Source organism: Seriola dumerili, unplaced genomic scaffold, assembly GCF_002260705.1.
Source record: "Seriola dumerili isolate Sdu_G_001 unplaced genomic scaffold, Sdu_1.0 BDQW01000081.1, whole genome shotgun sequence".
Classification (NCBI taxonomy): domain Eukaryota; kingdom Metazoa; phylum Chordata; class Actinopteri; order Carangiformes; family Carangidae; genus Seriola; species Seriola dumerili.
Window position 1 is genome coordinate 5,182,501 of NW_019174336.1, and position 19,381 is coordinate 5,201,881.

At 40.8% G+C, this 19,381-nt stretch overlaps 1 protein-coding gene across 1 annotated transcript in view; it reads left to right on the forward strand.

Moving 5' to 3' along the window:
• Positions 1-6,941: 6,941 nt before the first annotated feature.
• The window catches only part of whrn (whirlin), a 139,402-nt gene continuing 126,962 nt past the window's right edge, over positions 6,942-19,381 (forward strand). The window contains exon 1 of the mRNA XM_022744586.1: positions 6,942-7,685. Within this exon, the coding sequence (XP_022600307.1) occupies positions 6,942-7,685 (744 nt within the window). The remainder of the gene's footprint in view (positions 7,686-19,381) is intronic.

Below are 19,381 nucleotides of genomic sequence, written 5' to 3' on the forward strand. Positions count from 1 at the left end.
TTAAATGTCATCACACTGAACTCAAAGAAGGATCAACTCACCTGTCCACCTTTACAGACTCGTTGTGTTTAATACTTGCGTTTTAGTAAATTATTACTAACTTACACAGTTGTTTACATATTGTTTATTTACTACGTTTTGTGAGAGTTGCTGTGAGCTGTAGCTACATGTTGTTTACCATTAGAGAAAATGAAAAATTATGTCTCAAGAGAAATACCCTATGCTGTTGTAACGTAAATGAGGGTATGTTCTCTACTGAAACCAACCCTTTTGTGCAGATGTGTTTAAATTATGTTCATATTTGATTATCCATTTGAGTAAACACTCTCACTGGGAAAACATCACTCCATCACTCTTTTGATTATTTCTAACTGTTTCTCCATCATTTTGAATTAGTCCAATTTGTTTCTTTATGACCAAATACCTGCAGAACTAATGGTATTGTCGTTGCATTTTGTGCAAATTAGCAAATGTTAACATGCTAACGTGTTAAACTAAGATAGGGAACCTGGTAAACATTAAACCTGCTATGGCTGGAAATGCTATGGAAATGGTTGGAAGGAGCTGTTTTAGGCACCTCCATTATTTAAAGTTAAAAACTTCAATTGAATCATCTGTGCTTTTAGAGTAGTCATTGTAACACTTTTTCAATATAAAACATTAAATTATGCCTCCTTTCATGCAAACAGACAGGAATTTTACTCACATTATCAGTTAAATGTCACACTCTGGAGCAATGACTCGAATACATACAGTAAAACTAAATGAAGCTCTCTTCCTCTAAGATGAATAACCATTTATTGTATTTTAAAGTTAATCAGTGGGAAAAGTTCAGTGTCACATGGCTCATTAATGTGCAACTCCAGTCTGTAATTGTTAATGTTTTCAGACACTCAGTTCCACTTCCCTGCAGTCTGTCCTGCTGTTGTCTCCCCACCTCCTGTCTCACACTTACAGGTGAGGGCCACATGTAGCTTATACTCAGGTTTCATGTTTATCCAGTTTGTATCCAAGCTGTTTACCGTGCTTGTTGTGCTGTGGACACTTTTTTCTCCATGCTGAGTGCCAGCGTTTTATAGAAGAAATGATAAATTATTATTATAAATTATAATTCCAGGGTGTTTACGTCTAAACCTTATAGGATGAGGTTCAGAGGGTGATGGTTTGATTTCCGAAGTACATGGCACACAATGAAATCTGGAGTCTGTATGCTAATTAAATTTTTCAATCCACCCTACTACCACCTGTAAACTACTGTTACATCAGTAATGGGAATGTTGATTGAAATGCAAATTCATATTGCTCGCTTTTAGCTCTATTTTGGCCGCCGCTTTGTTCACCAGCTAGTCTCTATGTTTTTGGTAGTGGGCAGTGGATTTATCAGAAACCAAAACAGTAACGTTGTGGCCCCTAAAACCAAAAGAATGAGTTGCAAGATGTTAAAGTGCCCGAGTTTGTCTCTGTGAGCCCTTTCACATTTCTTATAGTCATTGGACTCATTGTTAATATGGAAAGATGGAGCAGTTTTAAATGTAATTGGCTTTTGTTTTCTAATGCCCACCTGTTTAGAGCTTATTTATCTTCCACTTGATGAAAACTGATGACTCTGTTGAGCTTTTGGTCATGAGCTGTTAAGCCTATTAGGTGAAGTATTCAAGCCTTGTTAAGCCTTCAAAATGATTACAGTTAACCATGAAATGCGGTAATTTCCTTGTGAGTAGGTAGCCTATTTTATTTTGGAGAATCTTTTCCAGAGGCAAAATGCTCTGGTCACACTGATCAGCTAAAGGGAGTAGCTTTGAGCTTATAGTGCATCTGCATTGCTGTCTGTCTCACACACACACACACACACACACACACACACACAGTTACACACAGAGCTGTGATGGTAATGCAGCGGTTCAGCTCAGCGCGGCCATCTCTTCATTAACACATTAATTGTTCTGCCACTATGAGAAAATCCGTCTTTCTACGTCCCTGGGAATGCTTTGCAGGGCATTCAGCTAAGAGCTTCTGCAGTTAAAATTGAAAACTGTGATAATAACCAAAATCATTAGCTCAGTGGGTGTTCTTGAAGAACTCTGCATGTTCATCCCCTCTCTTTCTCCTGCTCTCTCTGTCGTTCACTTTCTGTCTCACACGCTGAATTTTCTTTATCTGTCTCTTCTCCGCTGCTCTGCTTGTTTTGCAGTGTGTGTCCAGTATAATGCTGTTTGGCTTTTCAGTGTTTCCCACTGGTGAACTCCACTAATTACTGCGATCAATCAACTTCAAAACACACACTCAAATAGACACATGTGCACACGCTTGTACACAGTATCTGTTTGACCTCCTGCTCAGCCACACAGACGAAAAGATGCTGTCAAATGTTTGCAGTTTCACCTTGTTTCATTCACCGGTAGCAGAGCAGAGCACAATCCCACAGTGTTATCTCTGTACTGCTCATCAGATATCTGACACGCTCTTCTTTCATTCATCTATTGCATCTCCACCTTTCCATGTACACAAGGCTGTATAGAGCAGATAATCATCAGCACTATCTTCTTAAAATTAGATGTTGTCTATGAACAGTAAATACAAGTATGTTGCAATTTGTTGACCTCTCTAAACTCCATTTGTGTAGTCAATGGCGATCCTAGACTCTGGGCACCCATTAAAGGCACCCATTTCCCCTTGGGGGCCCCAAGCATTTGCATGGTTTTCCTATATTGATGATGCGCCTCTCTATTGTGCCATTAACAGCAGTCTTAAAAAGAATCATTAGAAATAAATAAGACCAAAACTGAACAGACCAGCTGATGGGATATTTGTCTTGTACCCTGAAATGATTGCTTTCCAAGAGTTCACTGTCAGTATAATTGCACTGTGAAAACCAGATTCATATTTACCTTGTTATTGTTTGTCACCCTGTAAATTATAATTCAAAACATTTCACTTGTCATAGACTGCAGCGTGTCACTTCAGCTTGACAGGATTATTGGCCAGAGACACTTTTCAGCTGTGCTGGTAATTTAAGCCTAGCTGACCCCGCAGGCTTCCAGCCAGCTCCTGTCATACACACAGAGCTTGTTAAGATTTGTTCTGTTTTGTGGTATTAGACAAGGAGTTTACCGTGTTTATAAAAAATAGCTCCAACAGCAACTGCTCTTCTCTGAAGGGGTTAGAGGTGTTGGGTGGGGTTGAGGTCAGGGCACTGTGCAGGTCGGTCAAGCTGTTCACTGTTAACCTGGGAAACCATTATGAACTCAGCTTTATGCATGGAGGCATTGTCATTCTGTTTTGATATCCATGAGAACATATATTTGTGGTTTTAAGAACCAAAATCCATATCAGTGTAGTTTTACATCTCCCCTCTCAGGCTTCTCTCTAGTAACAACAGGTCGGTGAGCCAATCAGAAGAGGCTCTGAACCTCCCTTCTGATTGGCTGACTGTTTTCTGAGTGATCGAATAAAAATATAGCAGATTTCAGGTAAACACTCAGAGATATCAAATCCTGAAAGGCTGGATGGTGGATCCAGGTGGGTGGGGCTTGGGGCGTAGCTGACAGGGGTGACTGCTTTGTTGTGACATCACAAAGTTACAGAAGTCCTGATGGCTGTTTTTAAGGCTCAGTTTCTGAATACAGGCTTTGTGCATTTCTCTGTGGACTGAGGCTTTGATACTTGCACAGTATTAATATAGAACCTAGTCCTGCTTAATGGTCAAAAAAGTAATGGAAATCTACTTTTATACACTATGGGACTTTTAACTCTGACTAAGGAGGTTCCAGCTTCTCATGAGGATTTGCTTCTCTTCTCTGTTTTCTATCATTGTAAATTGAATTTCTTTGGGATTTGAATTGAATTTCTTTGGGATTTGAATTGAATTTATTTGGACAAAACAAGCAATTTGAAGACGTCACCTTGGACTCTGTTAATCTGTGATGAGCATTTTTCTACTTTTTATGACAGTTTACTGACTAAATGATGGCTCCATTAATCTGAAAAAAAAACAGATTAATCAATAATGATAATAGTTGGTAGTTGTAGCCCTGATCATTACACCAATTCATTCATAAACGGAAATGAACCATTACTGTCATGGACAAGCCAGCTTGGGATGCTTGTTTAGAAGAGGGTAATTGAAAATAAAAGAACCATTAACTGATAAACCTTCTCCTCTGAAACCATGCATGAGCTATCAGATGCTCATGCTTTTATCTCAGCCGCTCTGCTGACAGTTCTGCTGTGTCACTTTCAGCAGGCACAGTGCTGACTTCATCTGTGAATTCAGCCAGCTCGGCTTTAACCTCATTTGCTCCTCTGTGTGTTTTTTGTGCATTCTCCATCTCATTGATTCATTTCCAAAGACAATTTTCATTTTCCAAGTTTGTTTTCATTTTCAAAGTCCACTGGTCTGTTTTCAGCCACACTAATTACTTTGACATCAGTAATTTTATCACACAGCACACACTTGGTCACAATTTTAAATGAAAATAGCACTGCTTTCTTTTCTGAGAGCAGGTTGTCCTCAGTTTGCCCTGGTCAGCCTCTCAAACGCTTCAGTTAAAGCTGAGGGAATATTTGGCTCCAAGCGGCTGCAGATTTTAAGGAAAGCTCAGCTCTGAAACTCTGCCAAAACCACACAGTGCCATTTGTCAACACAGCAGCCTCAGAGTGCAGGGCTTCATTTGCAGCTGACATCGTCACCATTCTACACCTGCGAATGATCACTCGGTCAACCGAGTTCAACCCCACTTTGCTCCTTTTGGCTACAGCTCGAGGACTCATGGCTCAGGGATTGCAGCAGGAGGCCTGCTGGTAAAAACCTACGTTTGAATAAGAGAAAAGAAATATTAGGGACAAATGTACTAAACTGACATGGTATGATAGTGTAATAATGCATTTTTAGATTGTGGGGTTTAAGAAAAACATCAACACAATAGTTTAACACAAAAAAGTAAATCAAGGACAGTTGTTTGCTTTTTATTCCACATAAACATTAAAATGAGATTTTCTTTTAGCATCAGATGAATTTGAAGCCCATGGATAATTTAAAAAGTTGTTCTGGTGCCTGAGGATGTTCTCATTCACCATTATTATGATAAAGTTATTTTGGAATATAACATCATAGCACTCAGTGGTGCCACTCTGTGGTCAACTGGTAATTAGCCACCAACACAACCTCTGATCTAAAGTCAGATGCCTTGTAAAGGATTACATCTAATTGAGAAAGTGTTTTTTTTCTTTTTACTTTAAATCTGTTTGACTGTTAAACAGAAGTGCCTTAAAATATTATTATGACAAATGTATCTGCCTTCTTAATGAACACAAATAGTTGACCTTTGAAATTTGCTCCAAAGACAATGATCTGTTTTATTTGATGCACTGCAGGTTGTGATCATGCATAGTTTTGTCATTTTTCTGTAGCTGACAAAATGAATAGTAATAATGAAAGTCAAATAAATGTAATACATATTAGTATAATTTTTTTTTTTGCTTAATTTATTGTATTCCTCTCAATGAATGTGTATTTGATAGAAGTTCTGCTCATTCATAGCCTACAAAGTAAATTTTAAAACTGTTAACGAGTTGTCGTTTGTTGGAAAAAGCACAGGTGTAAATAATGAGACTAATGATGGCTGAGTCAAATTTAGCTGCTTCAGTGTTGGGTGCTCTACTGCCATTGTACATGTTGGCTGTTAATAGTGTCATTAACACCAGTTTCTACTGTGTCAAGTAATTAGTGAAAAATACAACAAACAAACTTTAAATGTTGAGTTCTGTCTAAGACAAGCTAGTCGCTCAATTATATGTTGAAATAGTGCAAGCAATAAAAACAAATCATTTGAAACCGCAATTCTTTGCTTTCACAGGACATGCAGTAGGATACCTATGGGATATAGTCTAACAGCCTACAGAGATGGAAAACGTAAAACAACCCGACCACTATATCGTCGAATTAAAGTCCTGTTTGCTCCAGGTTGTGCCATTGCCACGAGCGCATGTTGTTGGTCTTAAGCAACGCAGTGGATGCACGCGGCTGCGTCATTTCCTGACAGAGGACGGTCTGAGGCGAAGGAGCCGCCAGTCTTCGCTCAGTCGTTGTAGTAACGTCTGAGAAGCGGAGACGCCGAGCAGCAGGTCACCTCCACACCGCTACCGGACGGATAATACAAAACACAGGCAGCGAGCAAATGTCGTTTGGGTCCTGTTAAACTGCTGGATATTTATATTTTTGTGAACTTGACGTCGTTTGGAACTAAAACCGTGAGCGGAGCGGGATATTGTGAACTCCTCGGGACGCTGAGCAGGAGCATAAAAATAACTTTTTTCTTTTTCTCTTTCTTCGTCGAGGAAATAGTTGGTTTTGCTTGTTGAATTGGCTGAGCATCACTGGACCAAGTAGCCTACAAGTAGTTTTCAGTCCTGGGGTTGTTTATTCCGCCCTGTAGCGGAACTGTTGACGGTGAGGCGGACACCAGAGAAGCAGCGGCTCGGCAGCCACCTGACCTCCTGGAAAATAAGACCGCAGCTAATGACACGGAGGCTGAGATCCTGACGTGGCTCATAAGCTCTCTGACGGAGTAGGACGACTTTTCCGCGAGGCTGTTGCATGTCCAGTTTTGACGCAACGTTTCACACATGAAGTTTGCAGAATCCAATTAGGCTACTCATAGGCTATCTTAATTATGGTAAGTGCTAATTAATTTGTGTCAACTGTGAAATTGAATTAGTTGGACTTAATTGCCCGTTGAAGTTACCGCTTTTTGAGCTCTATCCAGCAAATTGCGAGTAATAAGTGGAGCATCTGTCAGAGCCAGACAGCATGGATATAACCGGAGTGCACGTCCTCCAGCGGTAGTGATGCCAAGCGCCGGTCTGAACCCGCGCCGCCAGCCCGTAATGCCTGCTCTCTAACCCGCACCAGTGTGGCGCCTTGTCCCGGTCACACAGCTAGGATGAGCAGCACCGACCTGGAGCGCATGTCGCTCAGCTCCTCGGCCAACTCGGTGGCCTCCAGCGCGCGGACGCTGTCGGCCAACGTGAGAAAGCTGCACAACGCGCTCAACCTCCTACTCAACGACTTCGAGAGGGAGCAGTTCATCCACTGTCTCAACGTCTACCACTCCAAACGCAACGTGTACGACCTGGTGCAGACCCTTAACGTCATCCTCAACGCACCCAGCAAGCGGCAACTTCTGCCCATGCTGCGGCTGGTCATCCCCCGCTCTGACCAGCTTCTCTTCGAGCAGTACACCTCGGAGGGCCTCTACTTGAAATCGGATTTAGTTGCAAGCAATGGCAACGCTGAAACTCCACCGGGCGACTTCCCCAGCGCCAGCCCGACTCCCCCGGGGCATTTCTCGCCGAGCAACCCGCCTGAGTTTCAGGTGGCGTTGCGTGGCTCGCCGGACAGCTTCAGCACCAGCAGCGACGGGACAGCTCCCCTGGTGCCGCTGCTCGGGAGGAACTTTATCCACGAGCCGCCGGGAGAACTGCGGCAGGTGACCATGAAGCGGCACAAGAGCAACGAGGGCCTGGGCTTCAGCATCCGCGGCGGGTCGGAGCACGGGGTCGGCATCTACGTGTCCCTGGTGGAACCGGGGAGCCTGGCAGAGAAAGAGGGACTCCGGATCGGTGACCAGATCATGAAAGTCAACGACAAAGTCTTCGACAAAGTCACTCATGCTGAAGCAGTGAAGGTAAGTTTGCCTTTTTTCTCTCTACACCAAACCTGCACTTGCACAGCTATTACAACCTGCACGTTCATCCCTTTAACAGAGGCTATAAATCTAGCAGCCAGCAGCAATTCAGTGAACTGGCACGAATGTCAGAGTCATGGGGACTATTTGCACTGGCCTTGTACTCATAACCCACATCTCGTGTGTATAATAAGATCCCGACTCATATTAATTATGTGTTTGGCCTCGGTGTCTAAGACTGACCTCATGGAGCTAACAAGACCCGATTGGTTCAGGGAGAATAATTTTATTGACTGGAATCAGCTATGGCTATTTCTTATATGAGTGGGCAACGTGTTGCAGCAGCGCTGTTGTGCAAACTGTGCACTGACTCTACTACTTCTAGGAAAACATGCAGGTAACTAAACACCTTGAGAGCAGCTGGTAACCATAGAGCAGTATGTGTTTGTGTGAAAGTGTGGAAAGAGAGGTGGAGGTTGGCCCTACAGCCCTGGCGCTATAAAGTAAGAATAAAGACTGGGACTACTTTAGCTCTTTGAACTATTGTCAATGCCGCGAGTGTAAAGAAAGCCTATTAGCAAATGAGGTGATAAAAGAGCATGTCTGATTTGTGTACAGTGAAAATTGATTTAAGAGGAAGCCTTTGAAGGTCCTTGGTTTTATGAGTCCTGTGAGCTGTGCATTGTGCTGGAAATTCATCTTATCAGTTTCTTCTCTTTCCGGGACAGGTTTTACCGTGTACTCATTCACACCTATTTATCCACACTCATGTCACAGAGATTCATAGTCAGTTGTAAAGGATCTGGTGAAGAAACCATACTCTCCCTTATTTATTGCTTTTACTTAATTTCATTTTTTTTTTTTTTATATATTTTTTTTTTTTTTTTTTTTTTTTTTGAAAATTCATACCTGTTCATTTATTATTTCTCTTTTATAGTGTATGTCCATATACCATATTGTATTTACTGTTGTGGCAATCTTTTGAACAGATTTTAATCTTAGTGAGATTTGTACTATAAGGTTCAGCACGGTGATTTCTATCTACCCAGGCAACCATGGCTTACACTTTGAGAGAAGACTTATTGATCAGTTAAAAGATAGGACACAAAACTGCCTAGACAATGAGAAATAATCACCAAAGTGCTAGTCTAGTTGTTGTCTGTAGTTGAAAGGTCAGTGGCTTGTTCCCTCTGACAACCATGGATTATAGCTTGAATTAAGTTCTGTCTAACCTTCTCTGATCTTGAAAAAGTCATCCATGCTTTTATCTCTTCTCGTGTGGACTTTTGTAATTCACTTTATGCAGGGTTCAGCTATAAGGCAATCCCCTGACCCTCAGTAAATCCAAACTACTCCCCATACAGGCTTTCACCTAATGCCAAGAGATGAGAACATGCTATACCTGATTTTTTACTGATTTTTTTCAGCAAAAATTTCAGGTGTTACAAGGTCAAGGTCCTGATATTTTGTCATCCCCTATCCTCTGGATAACTGTGCCTCTCCTTTGCCCTGAGTTGGCCCGATGAATGCATTTTCATGGTTTTATTGTAATATGCTGTTTTATTTTGTGGTGTAAAACAATTTGGAGCTTAGTCCGTCCCGTTAATACATCTGTGAGGGAAACTCAAAACCCCAATGTGTTCATACATAGCTTTTTTGTGGACTTTTGTGATGAAGCAAAGCTTTAGTGTTGTGTGTCCCTCACTTGTAAATTGCTTTGGATAAAAGCATCTGCCAAATGAGTAAATGTAATGTAATGGAAATGAAAGCGGTCATTATCCTAGTTTTGTCTTCATAGTTTCTGTAAATCCGCTCCTCAGACTAAATTCTTTCAGGAGACTGCAGCAGAACGTCCCTGCACCTCATATTGAACATGATCTCAAACTGCGTTGGATAGAATACTAATGATGGAATTAACCATTCATATTTTTCCAATCAATTTTCTTCACATTTAAAGTCATCCCTGATCTGTGGAGCAGAGGCTATTGATTCCTGTTAATGTAAGTGAATGATTAGAGAGTTTGCTTAAGTTCCTTACATTTTGTATGTAACCAGCTGAGACTAAGAAGAAGTGAATCCAAAAGATGGTTGAAAGATATTCTCCTCATGTGTGATGCCTACATCTCTCTGTAATATAGTATTCCTTTATTATCTTTATTCCTACTGTTACTGTCAGCAAATCCTGTTTTCATGATTGTTCTGCAGCTGTTTTAGACCATTAAGCCGTCCATAATGACTATGGTATGTCTATATCTATGACTACTAGTTACACTGCTATGACTGCCACTTGGCCTAGTGCTGTTATTAGCACCCAGCCAACAGAAGAGAAGCCTTGCTTATATAAAATAACCCCCTGGTGGTCCTTAATGCTTCAGTTATTTTTATGCCCTCTAGGTTTAGACTAAATGTTATTAAAGGCTTTTAGAACCATAATCATTTTAACCTTTTAAACTCTGCCAGACCTTCTAAATAGTTTGTCATTACAAACTTCTGTTGTGCAGCCAAACCTGTCTGGTCTTATACAGACCTACACAAGTGTTTTTTATATTCTGTTTCAGATATCAGATGACATACGTATATGATATTTCTGCCTGATGCCATAGCAGCTTAGGTTTGAATATTTCAGTCAATCTGAGCATCGTGTGCCTTCAGTGATGTGTTCGAACATGCAGGGTATGTGATGTAAATGAAAGAAATCATTATCTATAGTGTAAAAGAAGTTTAAAGCTATTCAATTTCCATCATGTTATACAACCCCTTTTTCACTCTTTGGAGTTGTGGACAGATTATTGAGCTGTTGATTGATTCTAAAAGCACTTACTCGTTAGAACAGCCTAAATACTGGATTTAAGCAATAACTGACCACAGACAACAAACCACAACACTTTGAATAAACAGATAAATGTCATTTCATTTCAACAATAATTTTATTCACAGAGGCGCTCTGTTGGGAGGGGCAAAATGGGGAAGGGGAAAAGGGTCCCCTGATGTCCCCTCATATTGGGACCAGTCTGCCACTAGTCTTCACGTTTATGTGTGTTTTCAGTGGGTGTCTTTGCCTGGGGCCGTCCAGAGTTGAGGATTGCCACTGTTTATTCATTATAGTTACTATTATCATCATCTTAACACAATATAACATTTTTATTGTTTTTTTTATAGCCACATTATAGGCTACCATCCAAGTCTGAAAACATCCCACTGAATTTAAGCTTCTGATACATTTGACAGATGAAATGTCACCTCTGAATTAGCTGCTGTCTGTTCAACTCTGGATGAATCCAGTTGTGACAGCAATCACATCTGATCCAGTGTCCTCACCTGCTCCCAGAGTATCCAACTTCAGAGCTCCACCTGTCAGTATTTTTATATTAATCTCCAATCAAATGACTCTGTGTAATGTAAGGGCTTGTGGTGACAAACCAAAAGAGAGTTATCACCCAACTCACACAAACCTTTTTCGCCTTTTTTAGCTCAGTTTTGGTTTTATGGCATGCTATATGATTCGATCTCGGCATTGATCCAGGCAGCTGTTTTTTATCGAAAAAGGTCTGATATCCCCACTGTAATAGCAGACAAATAAAAGTTGGCGACTAAATAGTGAAGAAAGTGGAAAATCTATCAGATAAAGAGCCAGATATTTTTCTTATGGGCTGAAACACAGTTAAAAAGAGTGAATAGTGGACCTTTATTCACTAGGTGGACTTAAACAAAACTGCAAATGAATGATAATGTTGATCCATCTCTGCTTGATTTGTAAACAGGCATTTTTTTTTTAGCAAAGAAGCCAAAAAACGGGATGAACGCAGTTTTAAAAGTCTGCACTGTATACCCCAACCCCAAGTGTTGAGTGATTTTTGAGTCTGTCAGCAGCTACAATACTGCTCATTGCTTAGCCAGAATGTTATATGAAAGTCACTTGTTTACCTCACACACAAATAAGAAATCACTAATCCCACACAAACAAGAAGCTTGGCTTTAAATAAGTCTTTGAAACACATTTTGTTTCCAGCACATTACTCATTCACACTGTTTTTTCCCCGCTGTATACCTCTGCTTAGGCTTAATCCGCTCCACTTTAGCAAACCTGTGTTGCCTGATGAATTCAGGGATGGCCTCTGAAAGCAGTAGGTTGTTATTTGGCCCAGGGGATGAGTCAAGGGCTTACAGCTGTATTTCTTTGTGTGTCTGACTCTCCTCCTCCTAAGAGCCTGCCTTGGCCCTGGTCCCCAGAGTCACTGCCAAGGTTAGCTACCCAGTCAGCATTTAGACCTTTTCTTTATCATCATCTCCGTGATGTGCTGGACAGTCAGGAGATGTGACAGGATAGGGATTGGGACATAAATTGTGTTGTCTTGGAGCCAGAGCCACAACATCAACAAGACAAGCAGTCTTGTCTCACCATCAGCCACAGGCTGCCTGTCTCTCAGACTTTTTAATCTGATTGGTTTCAACTCTGAGGGGGTGTGAGAGGGAGAAACAAAGGCAGAATGGTGGTGTAGAGCCACAAAGACCAACACCAAAGAGAGACAGCGGAGAAGACACAAGATGGCTGAGCATGACCTTGTTGGTCATGTTTCCCTTATATTCCTTTTTGTCTTAATTAGTTTTGAATGCTGTCTACAGTAATTCAAAGAAACACTGTAGTTTGGTGTCAGTTGCTGACAGTTGCTGCAATGACCGGCCTGCAAAGGGACCAGAGGGTGAGGAGATTTAAGAAAAGAAAGAGACCAGCTCGTCTAAATTCTCTGGGTCGACACCTGGGCTGCTGCCAGCCACATTGACATGCAAAGACTTGGCCACAAGTCAGAGGAATGGGAGCTGAGAGGCCTAGAGTAGCTCTGCACACTGCTAATGGTCGGTGTGTTGATTAGATGGCGGAAGGCAGATAGAAATCTCGTTAAACTTAAGGACGGTTTTAATTGATTCATAGCTTGGAGCTGATTCCGCTGTGACAGAGGTTCGTCTTGCTTGATGTTATCAACATGCAGACCTGCACCAGAGTGCTCGCTGTGGAGAGTCTGCAATTGCTTAGCCCACTTTACATGTTATTATGCACTGGGCAAAACTGACACCTCTCCAGTGCACATTATTTGGACTTTAAGGACACCATTAAATAGCATGTTTACTTCCCTAATGTGATGTGATTCCTCTTGAAACAGGTTGTTGGGGTGGGACAAATATCAGTAATGGAGTGTGTTTTATTTTTTGACGGGAGAGCCACACAGGAGGCGTTACTTGTGGTAACTGCTGTCTTCGCTGTCAGAATCAGTTTGCCCAGTAATCCATCCCAAGTTCAACCTAAAAGTTTTGTGACCCTATAACGTCATTCTATTTGTGCTTTACAAAAAACTTCCTGGAAACATTACAGTTAGTCTAACCCACAAGATTTGATTACTGCTTGTTTAACATGTTTAGCTACCACAGACAAAATTATTTCCTGATAGTGTAAACAAGCTGAAAGTGTCTTCTGACGGCTTTACTGCAGAGATGGACGAGGGACTGAATCATCTGTCAAGCCGCCAAAAGTTACTGCTCTCATAGAAAGTCAGGATGAGGAAAAGAGCTGAACAATGCGAACAGTCAGAGAAAATCATTCTGACCACTATAAGAGCCCGACAGTATGGGACTGATGAACAGGCAGCACAGGATTTACTTTCTGCCTTAATGGAAGTGTTTCATGTTTCACTTCAAGGATGAGGACTCTCTCTCTTTTGCATCTCAAGGAAACTTTCCCAACAGCTCGAGTCTGAAATTGTTTCTTATTTTCAAAATGTCCTTTTCCAAAAACAAGTGCTGGAAAAAAACTTTGGGTGGACAGGGTGTTGGGGTCTTTTGACTTTTCTTTAGCATAAGTTTATACATTTTTAAGTATATGATGGCAAATTGGTTTTGACTTATCGGCTCCAATGCAGCAGCAGTTACCACTCATGCGTCACTTGAGCATCTGAGGGTCTTGGGGTGCAAAGACACTCTGAACCTATGTTGCCGTAGCTGATTAAGCACTGCAGTGAACAGCCTGGAATAAATGAGGTACAGTGTCTTTAGGCCTGGCCTCTGGGCTTGTATTTACACACGTTTGTTGGTATGTGTCTAATGATACTGATCAGCAAATTTGTATACAAACTCTCCAAATAAGTTTGGAGTGCATATTTCTATAAACATGGGGTTGATTGTTGCCTAAAGGCACCCTGAAGGTTAGACAACTCCACAGCACAAATGTTGTGCTGCTGAAATCACAGCAAAGGTGAATTATTTCTCTTCTCTTCTTATTCCCAGTCCTCAGCAGCTACTGCTAACATGCCCTTGAGCAAGACATTTAGTCCTTAACTTATCAAGTGGCAAAAATTTGCAGATTTGCTGTCAAGTGGTAAGTTTCCCTGCTGTAATGTGTGTTGCTGAATATGAGGGAGGACATTGCTAAAAAAAACCTGGATGCACAATAAAGCTTCCTGGATAAACAAAATACTTACTAAATAGACTAAAAAAGTCTATAACTTGTTTTTTTGGCCTCTTTCTGCCATGGCTCCATTTATTACAGTCTCTGAAAGCCCATTGGTTTACATAACTACTTCTCCAGGGTCTCAAATGGCATTTTATATCACAGAAGACTTGTTTTGGTGAATGTGTGCACTCATACAAATTATTCATGTGTATACAAATCATGGTGTGCTTTAGGGCTGTCGTTAATGCCTCAAAGCTTTGACCGTTGCGATGGTAATTGATGTTCAAATCAGTATTTGAATGCTGCCTTCTTTAATTATTATTAAACTGTATATATGCATTACCACAAAATTACCAAATAGCCAATGAAATAAGAAATATTAATTCAGCTTTACTCATTATGCATCAGCATGAATTATTATTACTTATTTTCAGACAAAGACATTTAATCTTAGTGATAGTTTGGTGCATCACAGCTCTCATCTAATGTTACCAGCACTGACACATGACCATATGACCGGCTTAAATTACAATTTGCAAAGTTGAGGAAGATCACCCCCAAGACGTTGAGCTCCACATATGCCAAAGGAAACTTGCATATAACATGTGATTTGGCAAATCACCTAAAATTAATATCTTAGCCCTTTTGCATGCTAGAATTTTCTTTTTTCAATTTTGATATTCACAGGTAATTCTCACTGAAGCCTTGAAGCCCCAAGAATTGGATTTGGGACAGGCCTACGGTGCTCATTGTGCTCTGATTTGTATGAAAGGTACAGCTTGTATTTGGTGGAAGCATGCAGTTTTCTGTAAAAGCTGCAGAAACAGTGTCTATTCATGATGAAATAAAGGGACCTTTGGTTGGTTCTCAGATGTTTCATGTTGAAATGATTTATGAGATTATGTAACCCTTTTTTTTAAATCGCAGCACTTGTTGCTTTAGCCACACAGGGTTTAATTATTATATTTGCTTTTTTAAAAACAGGCAATGTTAACGAGATTTGAGCAAAAATCCCACAACAGCAAATGAATCAAGGGACAATAATTTCTCTCTGAAAGAGTCATTTAAAAAAAAAAAAAAGACTCCACCAAGAAACAGCAGCCAATAACGCAATTTACAGTTTTTTGTATGAAGTGGAATTTGGCAGTATAATTTAAGAACTTTTGCATTTCAGTCATCTGTCATAATTAATTGAATTGCGCTTCATTCACTTTCATAATCACAGTTTAGCTGTATCTCAAGACAGCAATTTTAATTTACTTCATCTGGTAATTAGTTTCCATGTTATTTTATTTAATTGAATGGTTTTCTATTTTTCCTAATGGGAGTGTTTCTCGGAATATAACATGCATAGAGCAGGACCACTATCTAAACTGGCATAAAGGCTGAATTTGCATGACATTATGACTGTATAGTTAACTGTATGATTACTGTATGGCTACTGCTACTCAACAAAAACCCATGGACAAATGCCGATATATAACATTTGAGTCTTTTAGCCAGTGTTTGGACAACTCCAGTACAAGGCTGATGCCCCAGTGTTCTTAATGTGGCTCGTGACTACTTCATTATGATTTTACACTAGTGAGATGATTTTTACATTATCAAGAAGTTTTAGCATGTTGTTTTTTGGGAGCAGTGAAAAGTGGTGCTATAATAAAGCGGTGGTGCCGTAATACAATCAAGCTCTATATCTTTAATAAAATGTACTCTACTGTAAAACAGGGCTGTTGAAATGCTGATTTTTCTATATGGTCAACAGCTGTCTATAATGTAGGAGAGTGGATTGAAGTGTTGGATCAGCCAACCAGAAACTCTTGATTAAACAAAGTGCGGACTCACGGTTACTTCAAAAACTACCCTTGTGGTGCCCTTAAGCAAGACACTTAGCACCTGACTGCTCCGCTGGCCGGCAGTTATTTGGCCACCAGCTTGTGCTGGCCGGCTTCCAGTTGTGACAGTGTGTGGCTATATGCATATGAAACAAGTCATGGCTGACGTTTGGAGGATCAGCACTTCTTCTTATTCTTCTTAAATTCTCGGCAGATTGAACTCTGCCTCAAGGACAGAGGGAAATTTCCGTCGACCATACAGATCCAGCCCTGTGGTGAGAGACATTTCCCTTTTCCATCAGCTACCAGTTCTTGTGTTGACCAGAAGTTTGAAAAGAAGAAGAAATCCCTAAATTTGGCATAAAATAATGTGTCGGACCATCTTAGAACTGCCACATTCACACAGATTGTAGAAGCTTCCTTGCAATGAAACATTTACTCAACCCACAGTTATAAATGTTGGCAAAGTGCAGCGTTTGTTTCTTCTTTACCCACAGTGTGCACTTTTTTTTAATTATCAAAACCTGGAGCAAAACCTGGCCACATCAGTACCTCTACATTTATTAAGACATTTTTTTCTCTCACAGAAAACAGCAGAAAAATGTTTTGTTCAGTTCAGGTGAGCAACTACTCAAAGTGGAGGAGTGCAAGTCTCTCAAGCTTTTAATCAGGAGGGAGGGTAGAAGAGTGTTGGTTAGATACTTTGGCTGCAGTCTAAGGAGTTGGCAAAAAGAAAATGGAGGGAAAGGAAGCAGAAACATAATGGATGGATGGAACAATGAATAATGAAGTTTTGTCTATAGTGCATAACAGTGGAACACAGCTCACTGCATGAACTGATTCATCATTTACATGTGATTTTTGCTTATGCCCGGTCATATTATGATGAACATACTGCAAGTATTGGAGAAATATCATATCACAATATTGATTTAAATCATATTCTCCAGGCCTTCCAGCAAACACTACACCTCAAGGTTGAGTGCAGCTCCTCAGTTCTATTCCTCTCTGTAATTAACAAGTGAAATATTTATAAATTGCTTTAATTAAGTGGGCGGGTGCCAAGTCTCACCGGCTTTGTGTTGTGCCATGCTGCACTGATGAATATTGAAATGTTTACTGTCGTTGGAGGCTTAATGGTGAAGGGATGGGAGATGATGGGACCACACAGAGAGGCGTTCTTTTTGTAATTTATATGTTGTCTGAGGCAGGGCAGGAGATGATGTCATTTGCAGCGTTTTAAAGCTGTAATCTTTCTCACTTGTTGATGTTTTAATCTGCCATTCTCCATCTCCTCCTCCTTTATCTTTGTAAAATAATTTTTGTTTTTCATATAAAGCTACACTTTCACCATCACTTGTCCATACAGAAGATGATAGATTTTACCATTTTACTTTCACTTGCTTTTGCTGGGCCATACCCCCTCACACATGTGCACATTAACAGACACATGCAGTTTTATCCCTGCGAGCTGTTCCTGGCACTAAATCAGGAATATCTCTCCTCTTTTGCCTCCTTTGGCGTCAAATATCTCATAATTTTATCCATCTTAAGGCAGCATTTTTATTCTCCTCTGGTTGGCCCACCTGGGGTCCCTCAGACTGATTCGCTGCCAAAGTGACTCCATTGTAACGGTCTAATTGCTTTACAATGGAGCCGCCGAATGCTTCAGTTCACAGCGAAGGTGTCCCCAATCCATCACCTGGTCTCCGCAGCACTAAATCACCGGAAGCAGCCATTAATATCCGGTCAATGAGCTGAATCCCTCTATTTCTGGTCACTTCTGTCTGCAGGCAGGAAATGACTTATTCCATTAGTCCCTGGGGTTCTCTCATTTTAACAGACATGAGATTTTATTATTTAAGGCCTGTGGTGAGACCACAGTCACGCTTTGTGCAAATAAAGCTGTTTGAATGTGTAGTAAACCGAAAAGCCTGAGGATATACATATCCAATTGTCTGTTTATTAGTGCTCCTAGCTAAAACTAATGGAGTCGAATACAACAACTGTGTAGTAAAACCTACCCTCATGAAGGTTATAGTGTACAGCTTTTGTTGTAGAGAGGTGTTGATTCAACTTTATGGCCATTTTGAGATTGTAGTTTGCAGTGTTATTATTGCAGTTAATCTGCTCTCACTGATCAAGGACTGTGTTCGTTTTAGCTAGGTGTACCGAATAAACATTAGATACAGCTGTAATATCAACATGTACACTGTATAAAGCAATCTAACAACACCATATAGACCTGCCACAAAAACTGGATGGCGTCAACTCTTATCTGTCACACTGAGCTTCACAACAACATTTTGACTGCAGGGCTGTTGCATTATGCATTACATTGTGCAGGTGCTTGTAGAGGTCTTAATTTATGTTGGCACCTGAAGTCGGGGGAAAAGTCAAGAAAGATTTGTTGTTCAAGCCTCAGTTTTCGTATATATTTCTATTGTTTTTTTATATTGTTATACAGTATTTCTCCTATTCTGTAAATCAGGATGTCCTGGTAATTTTTTTTTCAGCCCATTCCAAGACCTTTGAGTATCAGCTAGTGCTAGATCCAAAAAATGTCCTGGTTGGGTGACGATCTTTGAGATCAGTTCAAGACATCCCTATTTGTAATATCTGTTGAAAGTCAATTAAATAAACCTGTTCCGTAAACTATTGAATTTGCAATAAAGAATGGAAAGTGTAAGATGTGTAAGAATGAAGGCAATGGAAACATGACATTGTTAAAATGAAAGCAAAGTGATGTGTTCTTTTTTGTCAGTGGGTGATGCTTGTGATGCCCTCCGGACTTTTTTTTTTACGCTCGGTGGGAATTTTGATCAGAGGTAGCGCCGCTAGCGTTCAGCTGTCCTGACCTCTGAAGGGATTTATGGTTGAGTTGAGATGGTTGGGTTTTTTTCTCTGAGGCTGTGTTCAGCCATTGTGGGAGTCATGAGACTGCAGGAGGTCTGCTTTGAATATCAGTGAGGATTTGGAAGGTTCATTGTCACTTTGGTTTTGTCTGTTGCTCTTTGATAGTATAATTATGAACTGGGCACAGGGAGAGGTGTGTATGTAGCTACCACGCATACACATACACATGGGTTCTCTCCAGGTACTCCGGCTTCCTCCCACAATCTAAAGACATGCACATTAGGTTGATTGGCGACTCTTAATTGCCCATAGGTGTGAGTGTGAGTGACTGTTTGTTTCTATATGTCAGCCCTGTGCTGGACTGGCGACCTGTCCGGGGTGGACCCCGGCCCAATGTCAGCTGGGATGCGCGAAATTGGGCTGAGTTGCTCTTTCTCCCTTACATATATATATTTCATAAAAGTTTGATAATTTTGCTGACAGTGGGTCCAGGGTTTTTCTGTTAGACAAGGTGACATGACTCTGCCATACAATGCTGAGGATAACCCTGCATGACTACATCCCTT